The sequence below is a fragment of the Telmatherina bonti genome, assembly GCF_933228915.1.
Source record: "Telmatherina bonti genome assembly, chromosome: 10".
NCBI classification, from domain to species: domain Eukaryota; kingdom Metazoa; phylum Chordata; class Actinopteri; order Atheriniformes; family Telmatherinidae; genus Telmatherina; species Telmatherina bonti.
Genome location: NC_136628.1, coordinates 9,162,117 through 9,185,393, shown reverse-complemented (window position 1 = coordinate 9,185,393; position 23,277 = coordinate 9,162,117). Strand labels below are relative to the sequence as shown.

At 41.1% G+C, this 23,277-nt stretch overlaps 1 protein-coding gene across 2 annotated transcripts in view; it reads right to left on the bottom strand.

Moving 5' to 3' along the window:
- The window catches only part of cul5b (cullin 5b), a 31,270-nt gene extending 10,990 nt beyond the window's left edge, over positions 1–20,280 (bottom strand). Inside the window, exons 1-12 of one of the 2 annotated variants that reach the window (XM_079248008.1) lie at positions 20,242–20,280; positions 15,081–15,190; positions 14,904–15,003; positions 8,648–8,824; positions 8,423–8,564; positions 8,024–8,169; positions 7,286–7,366; positions 6,847–6,985; positions 3,598–3,728; positions 917–1,024; positions 761–825; positions 544–676 (exon numbers count right to left, since the gene is read on the bottom strand). In XM_079248008.1, coding sequence (XP_079104134.1) covers positions 544–676; positions 761–825; positions 917–1,024; positions 3,598–3,728; positions 6,847–6,985; positions 7,286–7,366; positions 8,024–8,169; positions 8,423–8,564; positions 8,648–8,824; positions 14,904–15,003; positions 15,081–15,190; positions 20,242–20,265 — 1,356 coding nt within the window. In that variant the 5' untranslated portion in view covers positions 20,266–20,280. The remainder of the gene's footprint in view (positions 1–543; positions 677–760; positions 826–916; positions 1,025–3,597; positions 3,729–6,846; positions 6,986–7,285; positions 7,367–8,023; positions 8,170–8,422; positions 8,565–8,647; positions 8,825–14,903; positions 15,004–15,080; positions 15,191–20,241) is intronic. The other variant, XM_079248009.1, reaches the window with a different exon arrangement.
- Positions 20,281–23,277: the final 2,997 nt, after the last annotated feature.

The window sequence follows — 23,277 nt, the reverse complement described above, 5'->3', positions numbered from 1 at the left end:
TGGGTTTTTGTCCTGGTTGTGGAACAGTAGATCAGCTCTACACCCTCTTCAGGGTCATGGGAGTTCACCCAACCAGTGTGTGTGCCTGTGGACTCCTGTGGACTCCTGTAGGGGGGCTGTTCTGGGAGAATGGAATACCGGACAGTTCAGTCCCTGTATGTCCCAGAGATTGGTCCAGTTTGCTGGCAGTAAGTCAGATTTGTTGGACGCTGCAAAGGCTGCCCGTTATCACAGATTCTGTTTGGTACGACAGTTTCCTAACACCTCCCAGCATCTACTTGGAGGGGACGCAGGATATGAGCTTTCACATCATGACACACCTGTTTGTGTAGGTTAGATGTACAACATGTACAAAACAAAACCTCTGAGTGGATTAAAGTTCTTTATAATAAACTTATTTTTGTCCTATTTTAGTTCAATCTGTCTTTGTACACGTCATTCCTCCCCACCAAGACTTTAAAAACACATCGGGGATGCAATAAAACCAAAGTAACAATGAGGATGGGGTGGACAACGGCCACGCTACATGACAGAAAAACTTACTACTTCCTTGAGCTTGGCCTCAATCTCCTCAGAGGTGAGCTTCTTACTGAGCGGGGTCTTCCTCAGGAGCATGTCGCAGTAGTTGGCCAGCAGCTCTGGACACTTGGACTCTGGCTGAGTTTTCAACCCTACCCTGTAAACACAGCGCCGACAGACAGACGTGACTTCTCTACTGTTCAGGAAAGAAGCAGAATCTCATGGACAGAGTTTTTCTTACCCTTTCTGTTTCATGGGAAGCTCTAATTTAAATATAGTTGCATCATTCACAACAGCTTTATATGCCTGCAAAAAAAAAAAAGTTTATGAAACAGGTAAGATTTTTGGTCATTAGGATATTTAATGACGGCTAAAGTCAGGAAAAGTCTCAGCTCACTTTGTCTCTTGCTGTCAGGAAGCGGGGATCGTCCTGGAAGGCCTCCTTCACCAGGCGACTGAAGCGGTTAAACAGGGTGAGAAGCTGCTCCACGTATTTCTCCGAGTCCTGTAACAAGAAAAAAGAGCTGAAATTAAGCGGAAATCCTCTTCATGTCGCCAGGGGGCGTGGCTAACGCCTAGTTCAGATATGAACATGTCGATGTGTTCAGGATGGGACTGGCATTGCACATTTTGGTGCAGTTTTCTGGTTTTATGTGGAGTTTTTTCAGCATTGTGTTTCATGGTGAAATATCAAACTTTGAGAGACCGCACGGCCACGCACACAACCACGCCCATGGCCACGCCCACTGACAATGGCAAAATCTTTCAATAAGATTTGCCTTCTGAACATTCGGACTGAGTTTGGTGGGTTATGTGATGAAATCACTATAACAAGTTTGTTCAAATGTGACATGAGCAAAGCGCCATAATCGAACATTTGACCCGAAATGGCTGACTTCCTGTTGAGTTTGAAGCATGTGTCCAAGAGGCTTTTTTGTTCCCTGTGGCGTGTAGAACGTGTGTTCCCAAATTCATAAAGAATGATAAGGTGCAGTGGTGGGGCGGCAAAAATAAATGGCACTAATGCGTAATTTTAGCATAAACTCACCCCAGAAAGAAAACTTATGTATTCCCTAATCGGCAACCTCCGGCAGTTAAAAGTGAAGCCTATGTGGAAGGGCATAAACCTGCAGTTCCCCCTTCATCCACTAGGGGCTCCAAAACAGAGCAAATCCCCATGTTAAAAAGACCAACTTCACAGCAGAATTAAACATGTTTACAGCCTGGTTCAAAAATCCATTTAATCCGGTTTAGTAGGTCAGGTTTACCTTCATGACAACTGTGGGGGGAGTTAATTTTTTTCTTTAAAAGTAATTTAATCTCGAAGTTTGGCATATTTAGGGGCGTGTCTTTTTGATTGACAGGTACCAATCTCCCGCTTCAAGTAAGAAGAACGTAGAACAACCGCGATTTTTAGCCAGTTAACGTGACTTAGCTTTAGCCCGCTTACCTCTGTTAGCTGGTTAGCTCCTGATATCTCCCGGTTAGCTCGGTTAGCTCTTAGCTACAGAAAGCTCGAAGATCGCCAGATGTCAGTCATCCACCTCCACATCCCTCACAGCCTCTCAGCTCCATCTCTTTGCCCATTTTTGTATTTTCCGGGTGAGACGACACGCATGCCCCTGCCAACATGACGATGGTAGGAACCCCCCACTGAGCTTCAATTCAGCTCTTCAGAAACCTACGGGTGACGTCACGGAGGCTCCGCCTATCTTTTTATATACAGTCTAAGGCAGGGATGCCCAAGTCCGGTCCTGGAGATCTACCATCCTGCTGTTTTTAGGTGCAACCCTTCTCCAACACACCTGAATCAGATAAGTGGCTCGTTAGCAGGCCTCTGCAGAGCTGAATGACATGCAGGAGAGGAACTCAGCTATTTGACTCAGCTGTGCTGGACAGGGGTTGCATCTAAAAGGTTAAGGATGAAAGGTTTCAAGGACTGGACTTTGGCACCCCTGGTCTAAGGTATTCCCTCCCGAGAGAGGGGAGTTTAGTAAGTTTTTTTTTGTTTTTACCTTATTGAGGGCACCAACAAACGTGATTTAGTGGATAACGGAATAAGAAAAATAATAACGCTACAACTCAAATAGGCCTCCTCACCACCTTCAGTGCTCAGACCAGATGTGTGAATATATCAGAAGATGCTACACTGTGCTCAGAAAGGGATGGACATGGTCAGCAGCAACACTCAGGTAGGCTGTGCTGGTTAAACAATGTCATACTGGTACTAAGGGGACCAAAGTGGGACTTCTGCTGCTGCTTCAAGGCTGGACATGTTGTGTGTTCAGAGATGATGTTCTGCATATCTTGGTTGGAACCAGCAAATATTTGAGTTTCTGTTGCCTAGGGGTGGGGAATCGAATAGAAAAAAAATGGAAAATTGGGATTTTTTGCTTCACCAAAAAAAAAAAAAAAAAAAAAAAAAAAAAAAAGACATTTTTGTTTAAAAGAAAAAAATAAAAAATATAGATAAAATAATCCATAGTAAAATTTTTGTCATTTTTATTGTTTTTAATGATCTTTTTACTCGTCTTCGTGGGAATTATAGCAGCAGAATGATGGTCTGGCTGCTGTGTTGTTTTTTCCTTAATTGAGAAATTAAAAAAACGAGTAAATAAAGTTTTGAACGTGTCGCAATTTAAATCGAATCGGACCTAATCATGTCTCAGTTCTTTCTAGCTGAGAGAAGAAGGAAGTTACTTGGGAAATGAGCGCCTTTCGTTACTTAAGTGTAATGATCATGAATCAAAAATCCGTTTGAATTTAGAATTGATGCTGAATTGAATCGTAACCCTGGAAACGGGAATCGAACTGAACCTTTGAGTTGTTGTTAGACTGACATCCCTCCTGTTGCCTTTCTATCTTCTCCAACCAGTCTGTCCATTCTCCTCTCACATCAGCAACCATGTCCATCGTCGTCTCCACCATGTCGGCATGCTGCCGTGTGACTGGCCGGTTATTTCATTGTGTTAAAAAGAATGTGAACAGGTGAAGCTGATAAAGCGCCTGGTGTGTGTGTGTGTGTGTGTGTGTGTGTGTGTGTGTGTGTGTGTGTGTGTGTGTGTGAGTGATACTTACAGAGGTAATAGTCTCAGCTGAAGCCACCATGTCTGCCAGGCCTGCACTCATGATGTGCTCCTCCAGGTCTTTCAGCATGGGCTCGATGCCGCTGGGAACTTTGTCCATCAGAGAGAACATCAGATGCAACTCTGGGTGGAAAATAGAGAGCAGCTTTCAGACGGATGACCACTTATTGATTTAATAAAACAAAACTGTAGCTACAATCATGAGGACAATAATGTGTAGACCAGAAGTCTGAGCAGCTCTGGATGTGACCTGCTGAATACTGAGGTTTCATTTGGCAACATTTACACAGCAAGCAGAAAACTGGCGAATTTAAAATCCATTATGGAGGACGACCTTTGTCTGTTGGGCCAAATCAAGCTGCGCAGACTTAAACACATGAAGACGACCAATGCAGACACCAGATTATTCACTTTTTACTAAGCAAAATCTACTCCCACAGCGATTCACGGAGGTGTTTTACAGTTAAATGATAAAATTATCTGGGAAAGGAATGCTGCATCAGCTCAGTGAGGGAGGAGTTTAGGTACCAGATGATTTTATTTACACTAAGCATGACTCCTGAACCCAGAGACAATGTGTGCAAAACATCTGGTCTGTAACAGGAGATAAATCTGGGTTCTCTTACTGGATTAAAAAAAAGACGAAGAAACAAAAAAACTATGTAAATCTGGAATAAACATAAACTTTACAGCAAGTATCACAGAAAAGGTTTGTGTATCTGTGATGAAACTTGTCTGACAGCTTCATCATTTTTTCACCTTTTTAAACCACATTTACAGCAAAAACAAACAGTTTATGATGTTAACGCCTGTCTGAAGATCATCACTGTTTCCAGACATGAAAGTCACCTGCTGTGTCTCTGCTGAGTGTGTGTGTGTGACAGAAACGTTAGCATTAAGTTTGCACCCATCCAAAGGTTTTAACATGAGAAAAATGTCTATGAATAAAAAAATATATCAGAAATTTACAAAAGAATGTTATTGTAAAGGTTTGTTATTAAAGTGAAATATTAATGAGCTTGTAGATATTGTGATGAGTTACCATCCTGGTCTCTTTGTGCACCCATCATCTCCTGCCATGTAAAAAAACCTGCATCACCACAGCGTTGCATCGTGGGAAATAGTTGGCACGACATGCTCCAACAATCACTGACACATTTTGCAACGATGAGTGCAATCTGGGTTAGCTTCAGCTTCAGCCATGTTGGTTGTTGTGTTTAAACTGTGTGTAAACCAGTGAAGAAAAACAGCTTGAATAACTGAATGAATTAGAGGAAATGTGTGTGATAAATGTGTGTGAGAAGTTCACGGTTTACTCTGGTAAAATGAGAAGATACTTGGAGATTTAAAAGTTAAAAACTCAAACTGGATGTGGAGATAAAATGTTAAAACATTTATTAAAGGTGTGTTTGTGACTGCATATGTGGAAAGATTCATATTATAGTTATTTTTCTGCCTTAAATGTGAATTGTTTGTATTTTTTTAATCCTGCAAAACTAATAAAATGAGTTTCATGATGCTTTACTATTGATGTGAGGAGTAGATATGAAACCAGTTGAACACATTTAGGAACTGGAAACAAGACTTATTACATGAACGCTTTATTCTGTAATCAGTGATGGTTATGGTCAACCTGATGCAGAGATTTAACCTCATTTTACTGGTTTTTCTGTCAGACTGGAAGAACCAGAGACGTGGAGCGAGAGACGGAGTCCTCGTTGGTTAGAAACTATCAACATGTGGTGAATAGATGGATGCATCATTAGTAAAGGTTTGTTAACTAACTTAGTCAGGTTTGTATTAGTTTATATGTAAATGAACATGTGCTGGACAGCGCTGGGAGTAAGGCGATGCAAAGTAACATTCTGCAGTAACAACAGTATTGAAGTAAAGCATTACACTTAAAATATCAGCCAAAAAATGACTTTACTATACTGTAGTAAGTAAAGTTTCTTACGTTCCTCCAGCTGTGTTGCCTTGTGTGTAAAGTTCTGTTTAAGTACTGCGTGTGTGAGCGTGTGTCTGTGTCTGGACACACTGCCATAGAGGCGGATTTAAGTGAGGTAAAATCAGTGTGTCCACTTCTGGAGTTCATAGAATAAAACGAGAATTTATAACTCATTGGGTTTTTATTCTGAAGTCTAAAAAAATAAAAATATTTCAGAATTAACATATTCTCCTAGGAGTTTACATGAAAATAATAATTCTAAATGGGAGTTTACATGAAACACTTAATTCCTCTTTAGAGCGGCGGGTTGGGAAGGGTTCTGATTGGACAGAGGGTGCACGTGACGTATGACGTATACCGGGAATAAACAAAGTTGACTCCCTGCTTCTCGTCTTTTCAGTCATAACTTGTAAAAACTACATAATAAGTACCAGTTTCACCGCTATTTTTATTATAAATGTGAAGTAGCAGCTCAACACGAGCATACTACTTCACTTTCTGCAGCAACTGAGAAGCAGAGGAAAGATAGACCACTGAACACGGGAGGCAAAACAACGCGCGTCATCGGGACAGGATAAGGTAACGAGCATGCTCAGAATGACCGGAGTTAACTTAGAGCAGATTGAAGGTTTACATGACAGAGGAATTAAATAGTTCAGAATTAAAATGCGAATAAACCAGACACTTACATCGGAATTAAGTTTAATTCTGAATAAAAATTAGCATTAAGAATTAAGTATTTACACGGTTATTTTTTATCAGTTTAAAGCAGAATTAACTTTTATTAGGAATTAAAACTCCCATGTAAACGCACGGCATGAACGGATCTAATTTACATGGAAGAGCTGATGAGCATCATGGCAGCGGCCTTTAGCTTGTCGGGGAATTTTACAGCAAGTCGTTCTGCTTCCTGCAGAACACGGAGTGTGTGTTCCATGTGTGTGCACGCTGAATAAGGAAACATGAAAGTAAAGTAACACATGGGGACGTTACATTTCCAAGGCAGTAATGGTAAAGTAATCTCACTACAATTTACAAAAGTAACTAAGTAACAACCCAGCAGTGGTGCTGGATAGATACGTTCTTGTTTCCAGTCAACCTGAACATCCTTCTTATCTGAGGACACGTGGCTGCTGGACATGTCAGACCTGAATTCAGAGATGTGGCTGTGCAACACACACACACACACACACACACACACACACACACACACACACACACACACACACACACAGATGTAGAACAGATGCCGGACATGGGGAAGTTTGTTCAGGACTACTTCCTGCTGCAAACCTGAGCTGGCGGAGTTGCTGGCGGGAGCAGTCCTGCTGTACTCACTCTCTGTCTCGTTTCGTTTGATCATGCCGGGACATTCAGCCAAGATGGTCTCCTTGAAGGACGTTACAAGTGCATTGACGCAACACTCCATTAACTGAGGAGATAAACGCATTAGAGAAACAATATAATGAAAGATCAAACTACCTGAAATGATCATGCAGATGAATTTAGGTTTAACGGGACAAATATTTATGCAGAGGTATGAAGACATTGTGAGAAACTGGACAAAATACGTTGCAGTCATCTATAATAATAAAAAATCAAAAGCCTAAAAACTGCTCAAATAAAGCTGAAACAAAACAGAAACTGGACATTTGAAAGAAGAGATTTTAGCTAAGCATTTTCTAACCAGCTCAGCTGTAAACTGCTCGGCTGCATCTCGTAGGAAACTCACCGCTTGTACGGAGTTACAGTCACGTCTCGTCTCCAGATACCTCAGAGCCCGGTTTTCCTCTTCCCGCAGCTTTGAATCCGCCTGGTGGGAACGCAGAGTTTGTAAAAGTGCGCATCAAACTGTTGATTCATGAACAGCTGACAGGAAATCGGCTCAGATACGACGTGTTTCTTCTGTGAAAAGCTGCTGGTTTGGAGACGTTGCTGCTGGTCCTTGTGTATGCTGCTCATATCAACCATCATTCCTCGTTATTTATTATCTCTGTCTACCTGCTTAGTGGGGGGGGGGGATTGAATAATCAAAAATCAGGATTTTTTTGCTTCACAATTTTAAAACCGATTTTTTTTGTTTAAAAAAATATCCTTTTTTTTTCCCAATAAATAAAAATAATCCATTATAAAATTTTTGCAATTTTTATTGTTTTTATTGATCTTTTTACTTGTGTTCTTGGGCATCACAGCAGCAGAATGATGGTCTGGCTACTGTGTTGTTTTTTCCTCATTGAAATCAAGAAAAATGACGAAAAAAAAAAGTTTGATACATTTTATACATACACAGCAATATTAAAGAATTGTGAGAATCACGTTAAATCGAATCGGGACAAAAGAGAAGAAGAATGTAATTCTTCTTCTCTGTTTGCATCAGCAGCCGGCTGGCTGTGTTATGTCGTCCTTTCCTCAGGTGAAACATTTCCACCTCCTGATGGTGTTCTGTTGCACATCCATGTCCGATACTCACGTATTTCATGTAGTTTTGGACGCCGTTCTGCTGGAGGTAGGACGGTGCCTGCGTTCTGTAGAACCTCTCAGTGGAGTCCATATACGCCTTCTCAAAGTTGTCCCTGTAGATCTGCAGCTTGTCGTCAGGGTTGGAGCAAAGGTTCACTGTTCAGACAGTAACAGAGTCAGACTTGTGTCAGTTTAGCAGCAACTTTTTACATTTTCTCTCAATTTTACAGTTAAATATCCACAACTTTTTCTGAGTGGTGTGTATTTGTTTAGACAGGTGCCAAATAAATAAAGTTTATAGCTCTATTATTTTATTGAAGACTGTTTTGCATCAACAATCCTGCTGTTAGATGCGAATAATAACCAAAGCGTCTGACTTTTCTCGTCTGCGGCGGTCTGTATTCCTCACCGTAAGACTCTCGGACTCCGATGACCAGCTGGGAGTCGAAGGCCTCTCCCAGCCGCTCGGCGTGAACCAGCTTCATCGCGCTGTCCTGTAGTCTGTTTTTAATGTTGGAGAAGATGGATTCGTTCCACGTGTCCAGCATGAGCTGCAGTCACCAGACCAGCAGAGAACATGTAGGATTTATTTCACTGCATCCTGCTGACACAGACGAGAGAAGCTGCTCCTCACCTTGCGGACGATGCTGTCCTCCATGTTGGACTTCTTGTTGCTGCCCTGCTTGCCCATCAGAGTGATCTCCAGCTGGCAGAAGGGTTTGGGCAGGATGTCACACTGCGTGAAGAACTTCCTCCACTCCACGATGTAGGCCTTTAGCAGCGCTGTGTCATCCTGGTGACTCAGAACCCGCTTGGAAAGGGTGAGAAACACAAGTCAGAGTCAGTTTACTGCATGGAGAGGCCAAAACCCCTTTCTTTCTTTCTTTCTTTCTCTCTCACTCTCACTCTCACTCACTCACTCTCTCACTCACTCTCTCACTCACTCTCTCACTCACTCTCTCACTCACTCTCACACACACTCTCACACACACTCTCACACACACACACACACACACACACACAGCTTTCTAATAAACCAGTGCCAGCTGTCAGTAACGTATCGGTATCACCTAACGGCGAAGGCGATCTTGACTTGCTGCAGGTACACAGAGCAGACAGATACCAGCGGTTTCATCTGGGAGTCCTGGAACGTCCTGCAGATGTTCTGCAGTGACTTCAGAGTTTCTGTGGAGATTTCCCCCCCAGGACCCTTAAAACCTCTGGATTATCAGTAGGTGAGATGAAACACCTGTGTACCTCCGCCTTGCTCTCCACCGTTGTGGACACATAGAAACACACGCAGAACTCTGCGCTCTCAGCATGTTATAAAGAGAACAGCGATTTGAACAGAACCCTTTCTGCTGCCTTCTGAGAGCTCGACACCAGCGTGTCTTAATCCTGGTCCTCGGGGGCCGCTGCCCTGCACGTCTTACAGGCTACCCTACCCGACTCAAATCAACGGCTCATTATCAGGTTTTTATAGAACTTGCCAAGCAGTGAAGTTGATCTGCATCAGGTGTGCTGGAGTTGGTAGGAACTAAGACATGCAGGCCAGTGGGCCCCGAGGACCAGGATGAAGAATCACTGCTCTGGACGGCAGTTTGCTGCACCGCCGCCCTTATATCCAGCACAAACTTTCCTGCTTTATTGCTCTCACGTGAAGCGTGTGACCCGACCAAACTGTCTGGACTTTCTCCTTAACAGTCTCCAGTGCTCGTGTGTGCAAACAGCTTCAGCAGCAGAACATGAACTTTCCTCTTCCGGGGTTTTGTCTGCGAGGGTTGTGACAGTACGAGTAGACCATGGTACGGTCTGTAACTCACACACACAGGACACACACAGGCCACAGTTTATTTTATGCATAAAGAGATCTTTTTTTTTTTTTTTTTTTTTTGTTTAAATCCCAGAATTTGTTGATTCACTTGTTGTTCGTCCCGCTCAGTCCAACTAGGTGCTGCAAGGCAGCTGGAGCCTTTTCCAGCAATCATCAGGCGGGAGGCGGCTTACACCCCGGACAGGTCGCCAGTCCATCACAGGACCAACAAATCCAGAAATTATATTTTCATTTTGTCACTAAAAACAGAATTTCACAGTCGGAACAAATGATATCACTGTCCTAAATAAATGAACACTTTCATTCATTATCTTAGTCCGATGAAGGGTCGCGGGGAAGCTGGAGCCTATCCCAACAGTCTTTGGGCGAAAAGCAAGGTACATCCTGGACAACTCACCAGTCCATCGCAGGGCTTGTTCCATCCTCCACGAGAAGCAAGAACTGAGTTCTTGCTCTCGAGGCTGCAAGAACAAGAAAAAACTTCTTTTCTGTCAGGTCCATACATCCTCCACGAGAAGCAGATCTGCAGCGGGGAGGGATCACTGCGGGGGGCGATGTCTGCTTTTATGTGCGAACCCGGTTGTTACCTCCGCCAAGGAGGTTATGTTTTCCTGGCGTCTTTTTGCTCAAGATAACTCAGAAGGTTATGGAGGGATTTTTAGAAAAATTTCAAGAGTTGTTGCAAATATAAAAATGAAAAACTAATTAAATTTTGGAGGTGATCCAGATCACCGTTTGGATCCAGGAGTTTTTTTTTAAAAGAATTCTTTAACTTTGTGCTTGGCGGAGGTTTCCGCTCTCCGACTGCTTTTCTCGTTTCTTATTTAACGAGCAACTTCGTCCGTGGCAGGACGGGTCGTGCACGCAGCTGGGCGTGTCGTGCACGCGGCAGGACGGGTCGTGCACGCAGCTGGGCGTGTCTTGCACGCGGCAGGGCGGGTCGTGCACGCGGCTGGGTCCGAGTGTTTTAACGTCACATGTAAAAATGTTGGTACTTTCTCACCACCTCGATCAGCTGTTTTATCAAAACAATCCGTTTTACCTGCAACAGTAAAAACAAGGAAGCAGCAACTCCGCTTCATGCTTTCTCCGTGTTAACCACGCCCACTTCCAATGTCTGACCAATCACACGATACTTCTCAGAGCCCCGAAAGAAAAAAGTTCTGCCAGCCCGGTGTGTCGAGAACTGTCTTCTAACACGTCCGCGAGAACAAAATGACGTCATTTTCTTCTCGGAGCCTCGAGAACAAGAAAAAAGTTCTGGCTTCTTGTGGAGTATGGAACAAGCTTCACTCCTATGGGCAATTTAGAGTAACCATTAACCTAACATGCATGTCGTTGGACGGTGGCAGGAAGCCGGAGTACCCGGAGAGAACCCACGCATACACAGGGAGCTCATGCAGGCGTGCAGAGCTTGTCTGAGTCTGAGTCTGGCGTGTTCCAGCAGGAACACTTGGAAAACCTGCAGGACACCAGTCCTCGAGGACCAGGGTTGGGGATCCCTGCTCTACACCTTCCTGGAAAACTGAAATAACTGGAGTACGCTGACATTAGACGCCACGTGTACTCAGCGTACGATCACCTGAAGAATATATGGAGGTAAATGACGTGATGTCACAGCAGGACCTGGAAAAACTGGTCCAGGCTTTCATGTTTAGTCAGTTTTATTACAGCAAGTGTCTTCACGGGTCTTCCTGCAGCTGGTTCAGCACTCTGCTGCTCCAGTCCTCACTAAGACCAAGAAAATGGACTCCATCAGTCCAGTTTAGAGGTCTTTAAACTGGTTGCCTGTCCCTCTGAGGACAGACTTTAAAGCTCTGCTGCTGGTTTATAAAGGTCTGAATGGTTTCGGAACAAAACCCATCAGAGACCTCTTGACCCAATATGATCCTACCAAACCCCTCAGCACATCTGGATCTGGTCTTTTTTCAGTTCTCAGGGTCAGAACTAGACACAGAGATCTGCATTCAGCTTCTATGCTCCACACATCTGGAACTTGGTCACCAGTTCCAGCCCTGCTCCCTTACGTCTTGAGATGGCATTGCCATGATTTGACGCCATGTAAATACAGCTGAACTGAATTGAATTCCTGCTAAAACGGGAGTTTTTTTCCTTCCCACTGTCGCCTCATGCAGCTCAGGGTGCGGTACTGGATCGAAGTCAAGATTTGATACAATCATTTGGCTTCTCTTAGCTCGGCTGTTTATGAATTGGCCTGAACTGATGCGCCTGTAAAGCCCCCCCGAGACGACATTGTTATGAAGTGGTGCTAGACAAATAAAGCTGAAATAAATTGAATAGATAAGTCCTGCAGAGAATGACAAATTCAAGACCAAGGGTCTTCAAAGGCTGCTGTCCTGTAGGTTTTAGATGTTTCCCTGCTCCAAAACACCTGATTTAAATGAATGGATCCAACCGCATTATGTTCTGCGTAAAGATGTGAAAATCTGTGTCAGGTGTGTTTAAGGAGGGAAACATCTAAAGCATGCAGGAGAGTAGCCTGCAGGGTTTGATATAAACAATAAAAACTTTTATTTCTACAGTGTACAATTCTGCCAACTCGGGCTGGGCGATATATTGAATATACTAGAGATATCGTGGCTAGTCCTCTGTGCGATATAGAAAATGCCTATATTCGTCATATTCGAGTATCCTGTTGTCACACAGTTGTTTTTAGCTGTGAGCGGCGTTTCCTCCCTCCTCCTCGACTCTCCACCGCTTTGCACGGAGAGTTAAAGCAAGCGCACCTCGTTACGTACATAACGTGAGCTATGTGCTACGTCATGAGAGGCAGCGTGTAGACACTGTTGCCAACTTGGCGACTTTCTCGCTAAATCTGGCGACTTTTTTTGTGAAAAGCGACTAGCAACAAATCTAGCGACTTTTACTGGAGTTATTGGAGACTTTCCTGGTGTTTTGTCGACTGACTTTAACGCGCATATTGTAAAGTTATTGTCAGAACGAGAGTCTCTCCCCGTCCTAAAGTTGCTCCGGCTGCAGCTGCAGCCAGTCAGAGGAGCAGAGAGGACACCTGCACGACTCCACCTACAGTCACAATGAACAGCCAAATCTGCCACTGATCCCACTCTGGATCACAGAGTGGGACGTAAATTACAAAGTTTTTCACGTCACGCAAAAATAATTAATCATATTTGATTAAATTCACAGCCTCTGTCACTTACTCACCTCATCCACTGTGTGTGTGACACAAGCATATTTATCTAGCTCCTCATGTGTCTAGAAAGTACAGAAAGGAGTGGGAATCAAACCCTGAATTAAAAGCTGACTGAAGCCGTTTATTGGAAACGATACGAGGACATTCTGCCTGTGTTATAAGACTGATGTCTACGCTAAACTCTGTGATAAAAAAAAATACACAACAACTCAGAAACGTATCCATAAAGCAAAGCCTTATAATAGTTCAACCCAAAGCAAGCTAAAACTAAAAAAAAAAAAGAAAAAAAAAAAAAAAAGACTAAACTAAAAGTAAGAAAACTGCACAAATTAAAAAAACATAAATGTATCTCTGTCAAAGTGTCTCTTTTGGGTCACTGAGCAGTCCCAAGCCCAGAAAAAGGAGGAGGGTTGAACATGCAGCTAGCTATTCCACAAAACATAAGAATCCTTTGGTTAAATTTGATAATCTAACATTTAATAAAGGAGGAAAAAGCTGATTTATGGGGTTTTAATGGTATTCAAAATAATTTTTCAAAAGGATAGCCTGTTTCAGTGGCAAAAAAGAAAACAATAGAAGAAAAATAGTACAGGATCCATCATCTGGCGGTGGTTTGGATACCGGAGAGAGGATGTTGACCAAACAACTGTCGTATGCAAAGTATGTCGCAAAAGTCGCCACAAAAGGTAGTAGTACCACAAATTTATTTCATCATTTGAAAAGTCCCCCCTTAGAGCACCTATTTTCATACGTTGCATTAATTACATCATGTAAAGGCACTTTACTTTGTTTTAAAATGACATGTTTCTGCCACTGTTTTAACTGTTTAATAAATACGGTTTTGATCAATTTGCTTTGTTACAATTTCATCCTTTTGGCATGAATGTTTAAAATCAGCATATCTTAATGCAGTATGAACAATTATGTTTTAATATAGACACAAAATCATCTTGCTGATGTGATTGTATGCACCAAAGCATTAATTCAAGGCTAAGGTAAATATCGAGATATATATATCGTATATCGTGACATGCCATAAAAATATCGGGACATTACTAAAAGGTCATATCGCCCAGCCCTACTGCTAACAGAATCATCTCTTCTCAGCCAGTTTACTGCAGTAATTCTGCTCTCAACCAGTAGAAAATGTTGGTCACACCCAGTTCTGGATGAAAAAAATAATTATGAGTTATATCACACTGCTCTAATTTAACCTCATGGCTTCTTCACACATTCTGAACATTATTCTCCACTTTTTCATTTTATCTGGGGATTATTTTGGCTGTCTGACTGGTAGTGGCATGAATCTCATAATAGCTTGTTTTCAAGTCAAATTCTTGACTTTGTCTTTTATACTGTTGATGTATTCATCCTCTGGTGACCAAAAATGGCTTTAAAATTATCATAAATCAATGTATTTTCACTTAAACAACTTCAGACATGCTAAAAACGACCAAACATTCAACCTTTGTTTTACATTTTGAAACTTTTAAAAGCCAGATTTGATTATTTGAATTGTTGCATTGTTTATGACAAAAAACTGAATAATTTTCCATATTATAAATATCGGGCGGATGGGGTTTTAGTGGTGATAAGACTGTTAGATATGTCCAAGGTTAGCGACAAAATGTATATTATTGCATTCATAACTATTACATAGAATTAAATTCTCCCTCTGGAGATTATTTCTGCCATGAAGGCCAGACGGTGGTGAACTTGAGGAGGACGATAGTTACAGACAGAACAATGCGGAGAAGATAAAAGTTATTAAACAACAGTGTTCAATGTTTAGAAAAGCAAATTATTTTACAGAACGTGGACTGAGAGATGATCATCTGAACATTCATGAGCCAAACCAATCAGAAACATCTGCTGCCTTACTGCTTGTGCTTGCTTGATGAAATCTAAGATGTCATCTCTCAGAGCCTGGTGGATCTTGCCTGGACCTTTGTCGTCCCACAGACAAACAGCATGGACGTCTCTGTGAAGACAACGAGGAGATGTTGACAACACTGTACCAGATGCACATAAATCTCATCTGAAGTCACAGAAACGTACGAGAACAGGTCGAACCACTGTTGTTTGGTGACCGACTCCTGCCGCAGGAGCTTCAGTACGATGGGCTGCATCAGGTCCCATTTATCCTCATACTGAAGGGAGCCTTTGTTCTGGGAAAACAGACAGAAGAGACACGGAAGACAAGGTGTTCAGCCGGATGAAAAGCAGGGAGAATTTCTACACAGATAGGATTATTCCCACTATATTCACCCCCAAAGTTTACTTTGCTGACTAGTTTCTCTGAAACTTTCTATCTTCAAGGTGAATTTCTAATATAGATCTTTTCATGAAGAAATCTGCAGAACACACAGATGAGCTGAAGCCTCTGGTTGCAGAAACATGAAAAATAAAGATTCTTCCATACAGAGAGCAAATATAGAAAAAAATCACACACTTCAATTTGTCACAGATTTAAACCAATCTGAAAACCAGAGGGAGTTCTCACTCAGAAGACGAAAACAAGTCTGAGCTTATTAGAAGCAGAACTGCCGCAAAGCGTCCTTTTTTGAGATGAATTACAAAGTAATCAACATTTTCACAACACATACATTCTGAAAAGTCATTTTTTTAGACCAAAATGACCAAATAAAACCAAAATCAACTCTATAATACAACAGAGATTTTGACTCATCGTCACAGTTTTATAACAGAGTTGTTTAAACTGAACTCTGATTACGATGCGAACATGGACAATGCGAACATGGACGATACGAACATGGACGATTCTGCACCGACACAGAGACAAAACGTAATAGTTGAAAAAGGAAGAAAATTTATAGTTGTGATGTACATGTTTAAAAAAACTATGTAATTATGATTGTCGTTATTTTTTTAGTTAATTTTTTTGGAAAATATTGAAAATCTTCCATACTCCACCTTTAATAATAAATGAGAGATAATTGGTGAAACACTGTTATGGAAAAAAAATATTCATGTTTATTAGGACTGTCGCAATAAGGAATAAGTCAATTAATCACACGGTGAAAAAAAATGCATGCAGTAAGTTGGCCAGACACAATCATTTTCATTTGTCTCTTTTCTGCTGCATTTGTTTTGACAATATCAACTAAACACGGCAATACAACAAGCTTCCATTTGCACTTAAGACCTTAACAAACAGGCTAGCTCCATCTTCCCGACAGTCCACGATCACCGGGGTGTTTAACCGATGGATTAACTACCAACAGGACGGTGCAACATGGTGTGCACTCAGACAGCGTGGTTGGTAAAGCCATGCTGTTTTATTGTTTATTGTTAAAAAGGCAACATTTTGAAAATTGTTGCCAACATTTCACAGCCAGTATGAATCACCTGGATGGACAAACATGTTACAAACGGTAATTCCACAACTTTACAATGACATTTTACCATTCCACCTCTGGTCAAGTCCAAACATGTCCCCTTATATGAGTGGATCATAGACTATATAACTGTGTTACGTGGTGTTTAGAGACCATATGTTCCAGATAACAACGTTGCCAAAACCGCAGGACAAACCCTGATGTGTTTTATCAGACTGTCCATTCTGCACATCGCACTAAATGTTCTTTAGAAATTAAAGTATGTTGATCTCTTGAAAGGGTGTACTTGCATTATTTTAGCATTATTGTTATTTTAGTTGAAAATGGTCTTAAAATAAGAGCAGTAATCACTTAGCGTGATATTATCGTCTATCGCGAAATTTCTGAGTCCATTAATCGCATGGCAACATTTGTTTCCGTGACCGATCTAATGTTTATGTCAAGTCTTTTTGCATGAGTAAATGTAGTCCAGGGGTCTCCAACCCCGGTCCTCGTGAGCTACCACCCTGCAGGTTTTAGTGTTTCCCTGTTGTGACACACCTGACCCAAACCAATGGCTCATTAACAGGCAGGTGCAGAAGATGACAACCACTTGTTGGAGAACCTTTTCACCGACCATGAATTCTATAAAATCCATAATGTAAGTCATGGGTGTCCAGCTTCAGAGGGCCACAATCCTGCAGGTTTTTCATGTATCCCTGCTTTAAATGAGTCAATCACTGTGCAGAACTTCATAGGCTGTTGGATCAGTTTAATCAAAACCAGATGTGTTGGAACAGGGATTCGTAAAAAACCTGCAGGACTCACTTTAGACACCTCTGACGTGAGTAAATCCTCATATAATAACAGATGTTTAGTCCTTCATTTAAACCAATGCCGCAGTTCACAGCTGTGACTAAACCAGTCTAAATCTACAGACTCAGACTCCAATGCTCTCCCAGCTGTCAAAGTTGTACGAAATTTGGCTTTTTATTCTATAAGTAATGTTCCTACTTCAGTAAATAATGATGAGGACATAGTTTTGCACAGACTTAAGAGCTGAAATATGTCTGATGGGGGGAATAATGCACCTAGACATGATGAATGCTACTGGACGAAGTTGTGTAAGAAAAACTAAGACATACTAGTAATTTCATCACAAAAAGGGGAACATTATTCTGAGAGCAACATGTTTTTACTTTGGGTGTCTGCAGCAGGTTAATTTAGCTTCGTCCAATCCAGACTGGCCCACGGGGAAAAAGAGACAAATCCAGGTGGACTGGGTCTTAAAAGGTCTGTTTGTGTAAATTAAACACAGAATAAACATTTAAAAAATCATGACACTCTACATCAGTGTGGCTGATTTCCCTCCTTGGTACCTGCATCCACCCACAGACTAAAAGATTTGTACTTGTCAGTTGTCACAAACTGGCAAATGCCAAATGGTCAAGAATTTCCAAAGATGAATCCACAAGAACAAGCGGTGGATGCAGAACAGCTGAAAGGATGAGGAACGCGGTGCCACAGATAGACTAGCTAAAGGGGGGAAACAGACCCCAGCAGCGGCAACAGACCGGTTAGTAGATGCATGAGATGCGTAAGGATAACCCAGCTGAGATGGAAGGTGAGTAGACACAGATTTATAGTCAATCTGAGCATCAAGTGATGATCACTAGTTGAGATTCTCAATTCCCCTTTTCTTGCAACTGTAATAATGACCCAGATGCTGGACTACTTTGTAAAAACTACTCTCTATTGTTGCTGTGGTTTGTTACAGTTCTATTAGCTGAAACCTAAAGCTATTGGCTATTCTAACTGTAGATATTAAAGGTAGGTCTTGGACGGGATTTCCTGGTATGACAAATAAAATATTAGTTAATATAATGTGTGTGTGTTAAACTGACAGGGGGCTAGTTTGTCTGCTTGGTCTGTACACAGGTCTTGTCCACATCTGTCCTTGTCCTAATCAGAAACATCTGCAAAACTGTACTAGGGCTGGGTGATCAATCAGATTTTAGTCTAGTTTATACCATTGTCAGTGAGAACTAGCTGCATTATTTTTGTATAACCTGTAGAACCTGTAGTTCGGCGAGTTAAATCACTAATATCCCTCCGTTACAGGGCGTTACCATAGCAACGCGTTAATCAGCTGGTTATGATCAGCTGTCTTTTAACAGGTGAATGAGAGAAACGCACTGTAGCCTGACAGCGGTTGTTTGGCATAAAACGTACATCCAGGCCAACGTAAAATAGTTCCTATATAAGCGGTAAAAGCGGATTAAACAACTTGGAACCGTGCATTAGACGGTTATAATGCACGACATGGAGTCGAGAACACCACACCAGCGTTGTTTAAAAAATACTGGATAATTGTGTTAAATAATCAAGATCTCAATTTCAGTCAAAATAATCGTGATTATAATTTTTGTCATAAATCGAGCAGCCCTAAACTGTACCGATCAGGAAGCTGTTTTTTTATTGATGATGGAACCTTTTAACACCACCCTTGTGGTTTATTCTAGACCACAGGTGTCGAACTCCAGTCCTCGAGGGCTGGTATCCTGAAGGTTTTTGTTGTCTCCATGCTCCAACTCACCTGACCAAAACTTAAAAACAGGTTGACAAGAAGCTGCTGGATGCATTTGATTCAGATCAGTTGTGTTGGTAGAGCAAAACAACAAAAACCTGCTGGATACTGGCCCTCCAGGACTAGAGTCTGACACCGCTGTTCTAGACCATTGTTTCTCAAATAGGGGTACGCGTACCCCTAGGGGTACTTCAAGGCATTCCAGGGGGTACAGGAAATTTTTTGAAAACATATATCTTTTTATGTTCGCTTATAAACATCCATAAATAAATTTAAAAAAATCTGAATATATTTTATAAACATTTAATGTATTTCAATAAATTTAAGTGTACATTCATAAACTGAATTTACATTTAGATTTACATCATTTCATTCCTCCCAAAATCCCACATTCCGACGCGAACCCGACACGTAACAAGCCAAATCATATCCATCAGTCACTGTCGCCTTGACAACGGAGTCCTGGTTGAAGCGTAGTAGAGATGTGCCAAATTATGACAAAGTACTGTATTTCATGTTTTATCTTAACCATAAATACTTTGCAGCGGTTAGGGGGTACTTGGCTGAAAAAATATTTTACAAGGGGTACTGCGTTGCAAAAAGGTTGAGAACCGCTGTTGTAGACCGTGTTAGTCTAAAACTAATGAGCTAAAGTGATTATTTGGCTAATATGTCAGTACACTATTCTTCTTAAGTGTGAACATCTGCATGCAGGTTATGAGTTGGGGTGGCCTGAATGAGAGTCTGCCTCCCGGCCTGACTGTGTGCCAGTCCGGCTCTGTCTACTGTGTGCATTTTATTCCTTCACCAGTTTTCACCAGATCCATGTATAAACCTTAGCCTGGCCTTGCCTCCTTCCCTGTTCCAGCTTAATAATAAGGTTTATGAGTGAATGAGAGCAAATCTTTGTCAGAAAGATGTCATCAGTCACCTTTCTGACAGCGGCTCCTGTTAGGAGATGTTCAGCTCCTGAATCCCTGAATGACAGCTAATATGAGATTATTTTGCTCCTGTTTTAGCAGAGCAGAAGCTAATTTTTGTTTTTTTTTTTTATCTCTGTGAGATTCCTGTCTCCTCGTGTCTGGCTTTTTCCTCCACATTTAGCTGTGTTGTAGCTTTTCCATGATAAGTAGCTCATGTTAGCCAGATGTCACTAAACTGCTCCCAGCTAAAGTCAACACTGACAGCGCTACGGCCAGCTGTTCGCTAAGGTTGGAGCTGAACGCCAACATAACGCTGCAAAACTGACAAGCGCGCCGGTAAGTGCAAATAATTGAATTGAAGTGGCACATACCTTTAGCAAATTAGACGTCGCCATGTTCCTTCAACTTATCTTCTCGTAAAATCTCGCGTGAACTGAGAGACGGGCAAAGATGAAGCTTATCGCATAAACACGCGGGAGCTGCGCTGGGTTTTCTGACACAGTTACTGGTTTTCTGACAGTTGCTGGAGAAAAGAGTCAATGTTAAGGTGTTGTATAAATAAAAAAAAAACACGTGCATTTAAATGTTCAATTTTAATATTCCATTTAAACTCTTGTTTTTAACTAACTTTCAAGCAGGTTCTCTTTTTACTAATTTTTGTATTTTTACAAACATACAAGCTTTTCGAAAATTTACACAATGTTCTAAAAACAATAATGATATTGTCAATACATTTCAAGTTGATTGTATTACTTCTTTTTCACTTCTTTCACAGCATCTTAGTTCCATAACATCTACAGTGTTTTTCATCCTCTTCTGAGCCAAGGCACACTTTTCCTCACTGAAAAATCACAAGGCACACCACAAACCAAAATGGTTTTTTTTGTTGTTGTTGTTGTTTTTTTCTAAAAGTCCATGTTATTAATATAAAGTCCCTCTTGTCAAAGCTTCTTGAACAGAAATCAGATAAACACGAGTTTTATTATCTTTTACTGGGGCCTGTTTGGATGAACACAGAGCTGCTTTTTAGACCAAATAGGTGAAATTGGGAATTTCTCAGGGCACACCTGATAATCTCTCATGGCACACTAGTGTGCCACGGCACACTGGTTGAAAAACACATATCTACACCAAGACAAGGTTTCATGATGCTTGCACATTATGCCAGGCATTTGTGTGTTAGAAATGCTATTCCAAGTTCTTTATTAATCTTTACTAAAAATTCTCCTCTGGAGTTTGCCTTTAGATATGCATTTTCATAACATTTTAATTTATCTTTATACTTAACAAATTGTAAACTCATTGTAAAACGTCATAACACTGTGAAGGATGGTGCCAAAACAAACAAAACAGTTTGGAGGTTGATGCTACAGCGTGTTTTTTTTTTTTTTTTTTTTAACAATAAATTTGTTGAAAATTAATAGCTTTATTAACACTGCCGCATTTGCCTTTTCTAAAATTAGCAAGCAAATACCAGAGAAGATGAAATGTTATCCTGTTATGTTTCAGTGATGTATAGGATACCATACAGGCTTTACCTTACAATATACTTCTGCTTTCGAACTGTGTTGAACTAAAGAAAAGTAATACTAACCCACCAATAACTTTGATAACAGTTACTGGGGTTACAGCTTTCCTGGCAGCTGCTCAGTATGAAGCTAACAAATGGACAGTTGCCACGGTGTACTGGTTAGATCAGTCCAGTAACAGGTTTTTGATTGGACGTTCTGGTTGCTATGGTAGTTCTAAAAGGTTGCTAAGGTGCTGTGAGCAGTTGCTAAGGTGCAGTGGGAGCCATCTGAAGCTGCTGACATGCCTGTGATCAATAACTGCTGCCACTTGTCATCTGTCACAGCAAATTAAACAAATATTTCCTGATGCTGAACTCTTGCAGCCGCAGAAAGCAGCCAGACATGAATTCAGTCAAGTCGCCGCTGCTCATCTCCTCTAGCACTCGGCACTAGTTTATTTTCAGTCACCTCTTTCTGACCTCAGCATTTTTTGATAAAAGTTAGGATGGCAGTTCAGTTTCTTTACTCGTATCATGGTGAGAGTAAAACAACAGGTAGAAGCAATATTTGCTCTCTTTCAGGGGCAGAGCTATTGTTTCATTTTCAGTATCATTTTTGTTATCATTCTCTTTCCTTGGCATTCCTGAAGCCTTTCACACGCAATCAAAGAGGATTTCAGCCTTCATATAAGAACAACACGGACAGTTTGAACGATCAGAGCAGGTTTCATGCCAGATGAGACTATTCTCAAGACTGAAACGGGGATCTGAAAAGTTTTTTCATTGGTGCGTTTTCCCTTTCTACCCTTTCCTCCCTTCAGTTTGCCCATGTGATTCCTTGCAGGCTCCTGAAGCTTTGTCTTGTGACTTTTTGGACTCTCACTGGAAACGTGGGAAAGAGATTTGGACTAGAATAAAGCTGGATTGTAAACTCCAACTGACCTGGATCATTCAGTCTGCATACTTCCTTCTGCCTCTGAAACCCACCTGGGAAAGTCTGCAAAGATCAGTCCTGTTCCCCGATGAAGTCACAATAACTTCAGTAACAACAATCAGAATAATTAGTCAGTCAACAAATCACTGAAGAAACATACTTGTTCAGTTTCCTGCAGTAGCTGTCACCCTGCACTCACCTGTCAGTCTTCCTTCGCTTTAACATGAGAGATGTGATTTAAGGAGGAATCTAATTACCAATATTTTACACATCAATGATAATAAATCTGTGAAACTTTCCTGTTTCCTTAACATCTGTTTATGAGCTCCATCCACCAAACACATAACCCAATAAGCAAACTATTCACTGTTCAATTTAATTGTATAATAAATAAATAAATAAAAGGCAAGTTTTATTTATACATCATATTAAAATGTAAAAAATAAAGTGCTTTAAATAAAACATTACAGGTATTATAGGTGGGGCAAAGAAAGCATTAAAAAGTGAAAACTTTTAACCCTATAAAACAGTTATAGGGTTTTAAAATGACAGGGTTAACATGGAAACAAGTTTGCTGTTTCATTTTTCATTACATCATGTAATTGTTCTAGAAATAAGATAAGTAGCCTCGTTTTTGCAGGTATTAAAGAGGAATTTGTGTGTTTTGTCTGCGTTTTTTCTTCATGATTTGTCACAGTTTCAGTGGGAGACAGATCTAAAAAGAAGCACACACTCTGAGTCTAAGTCAGAGAAAATAAAACCTAGCATTACTCGGCTGAACTTCACAGCCTTCATAGTCACACACATCTAGCTCTGCATTAGTGGTAGTTTCACACAAAGGCACATCATCATCACAGATGCAGCCTTTTCCATTTTCCTCCGATAGTTTTATCTTCTTTGGAACATAAAGCCAGAAAACTTATTTTTTGTTGTTGTTTTCTCTTGTCCCCAAAAGCATTAGAA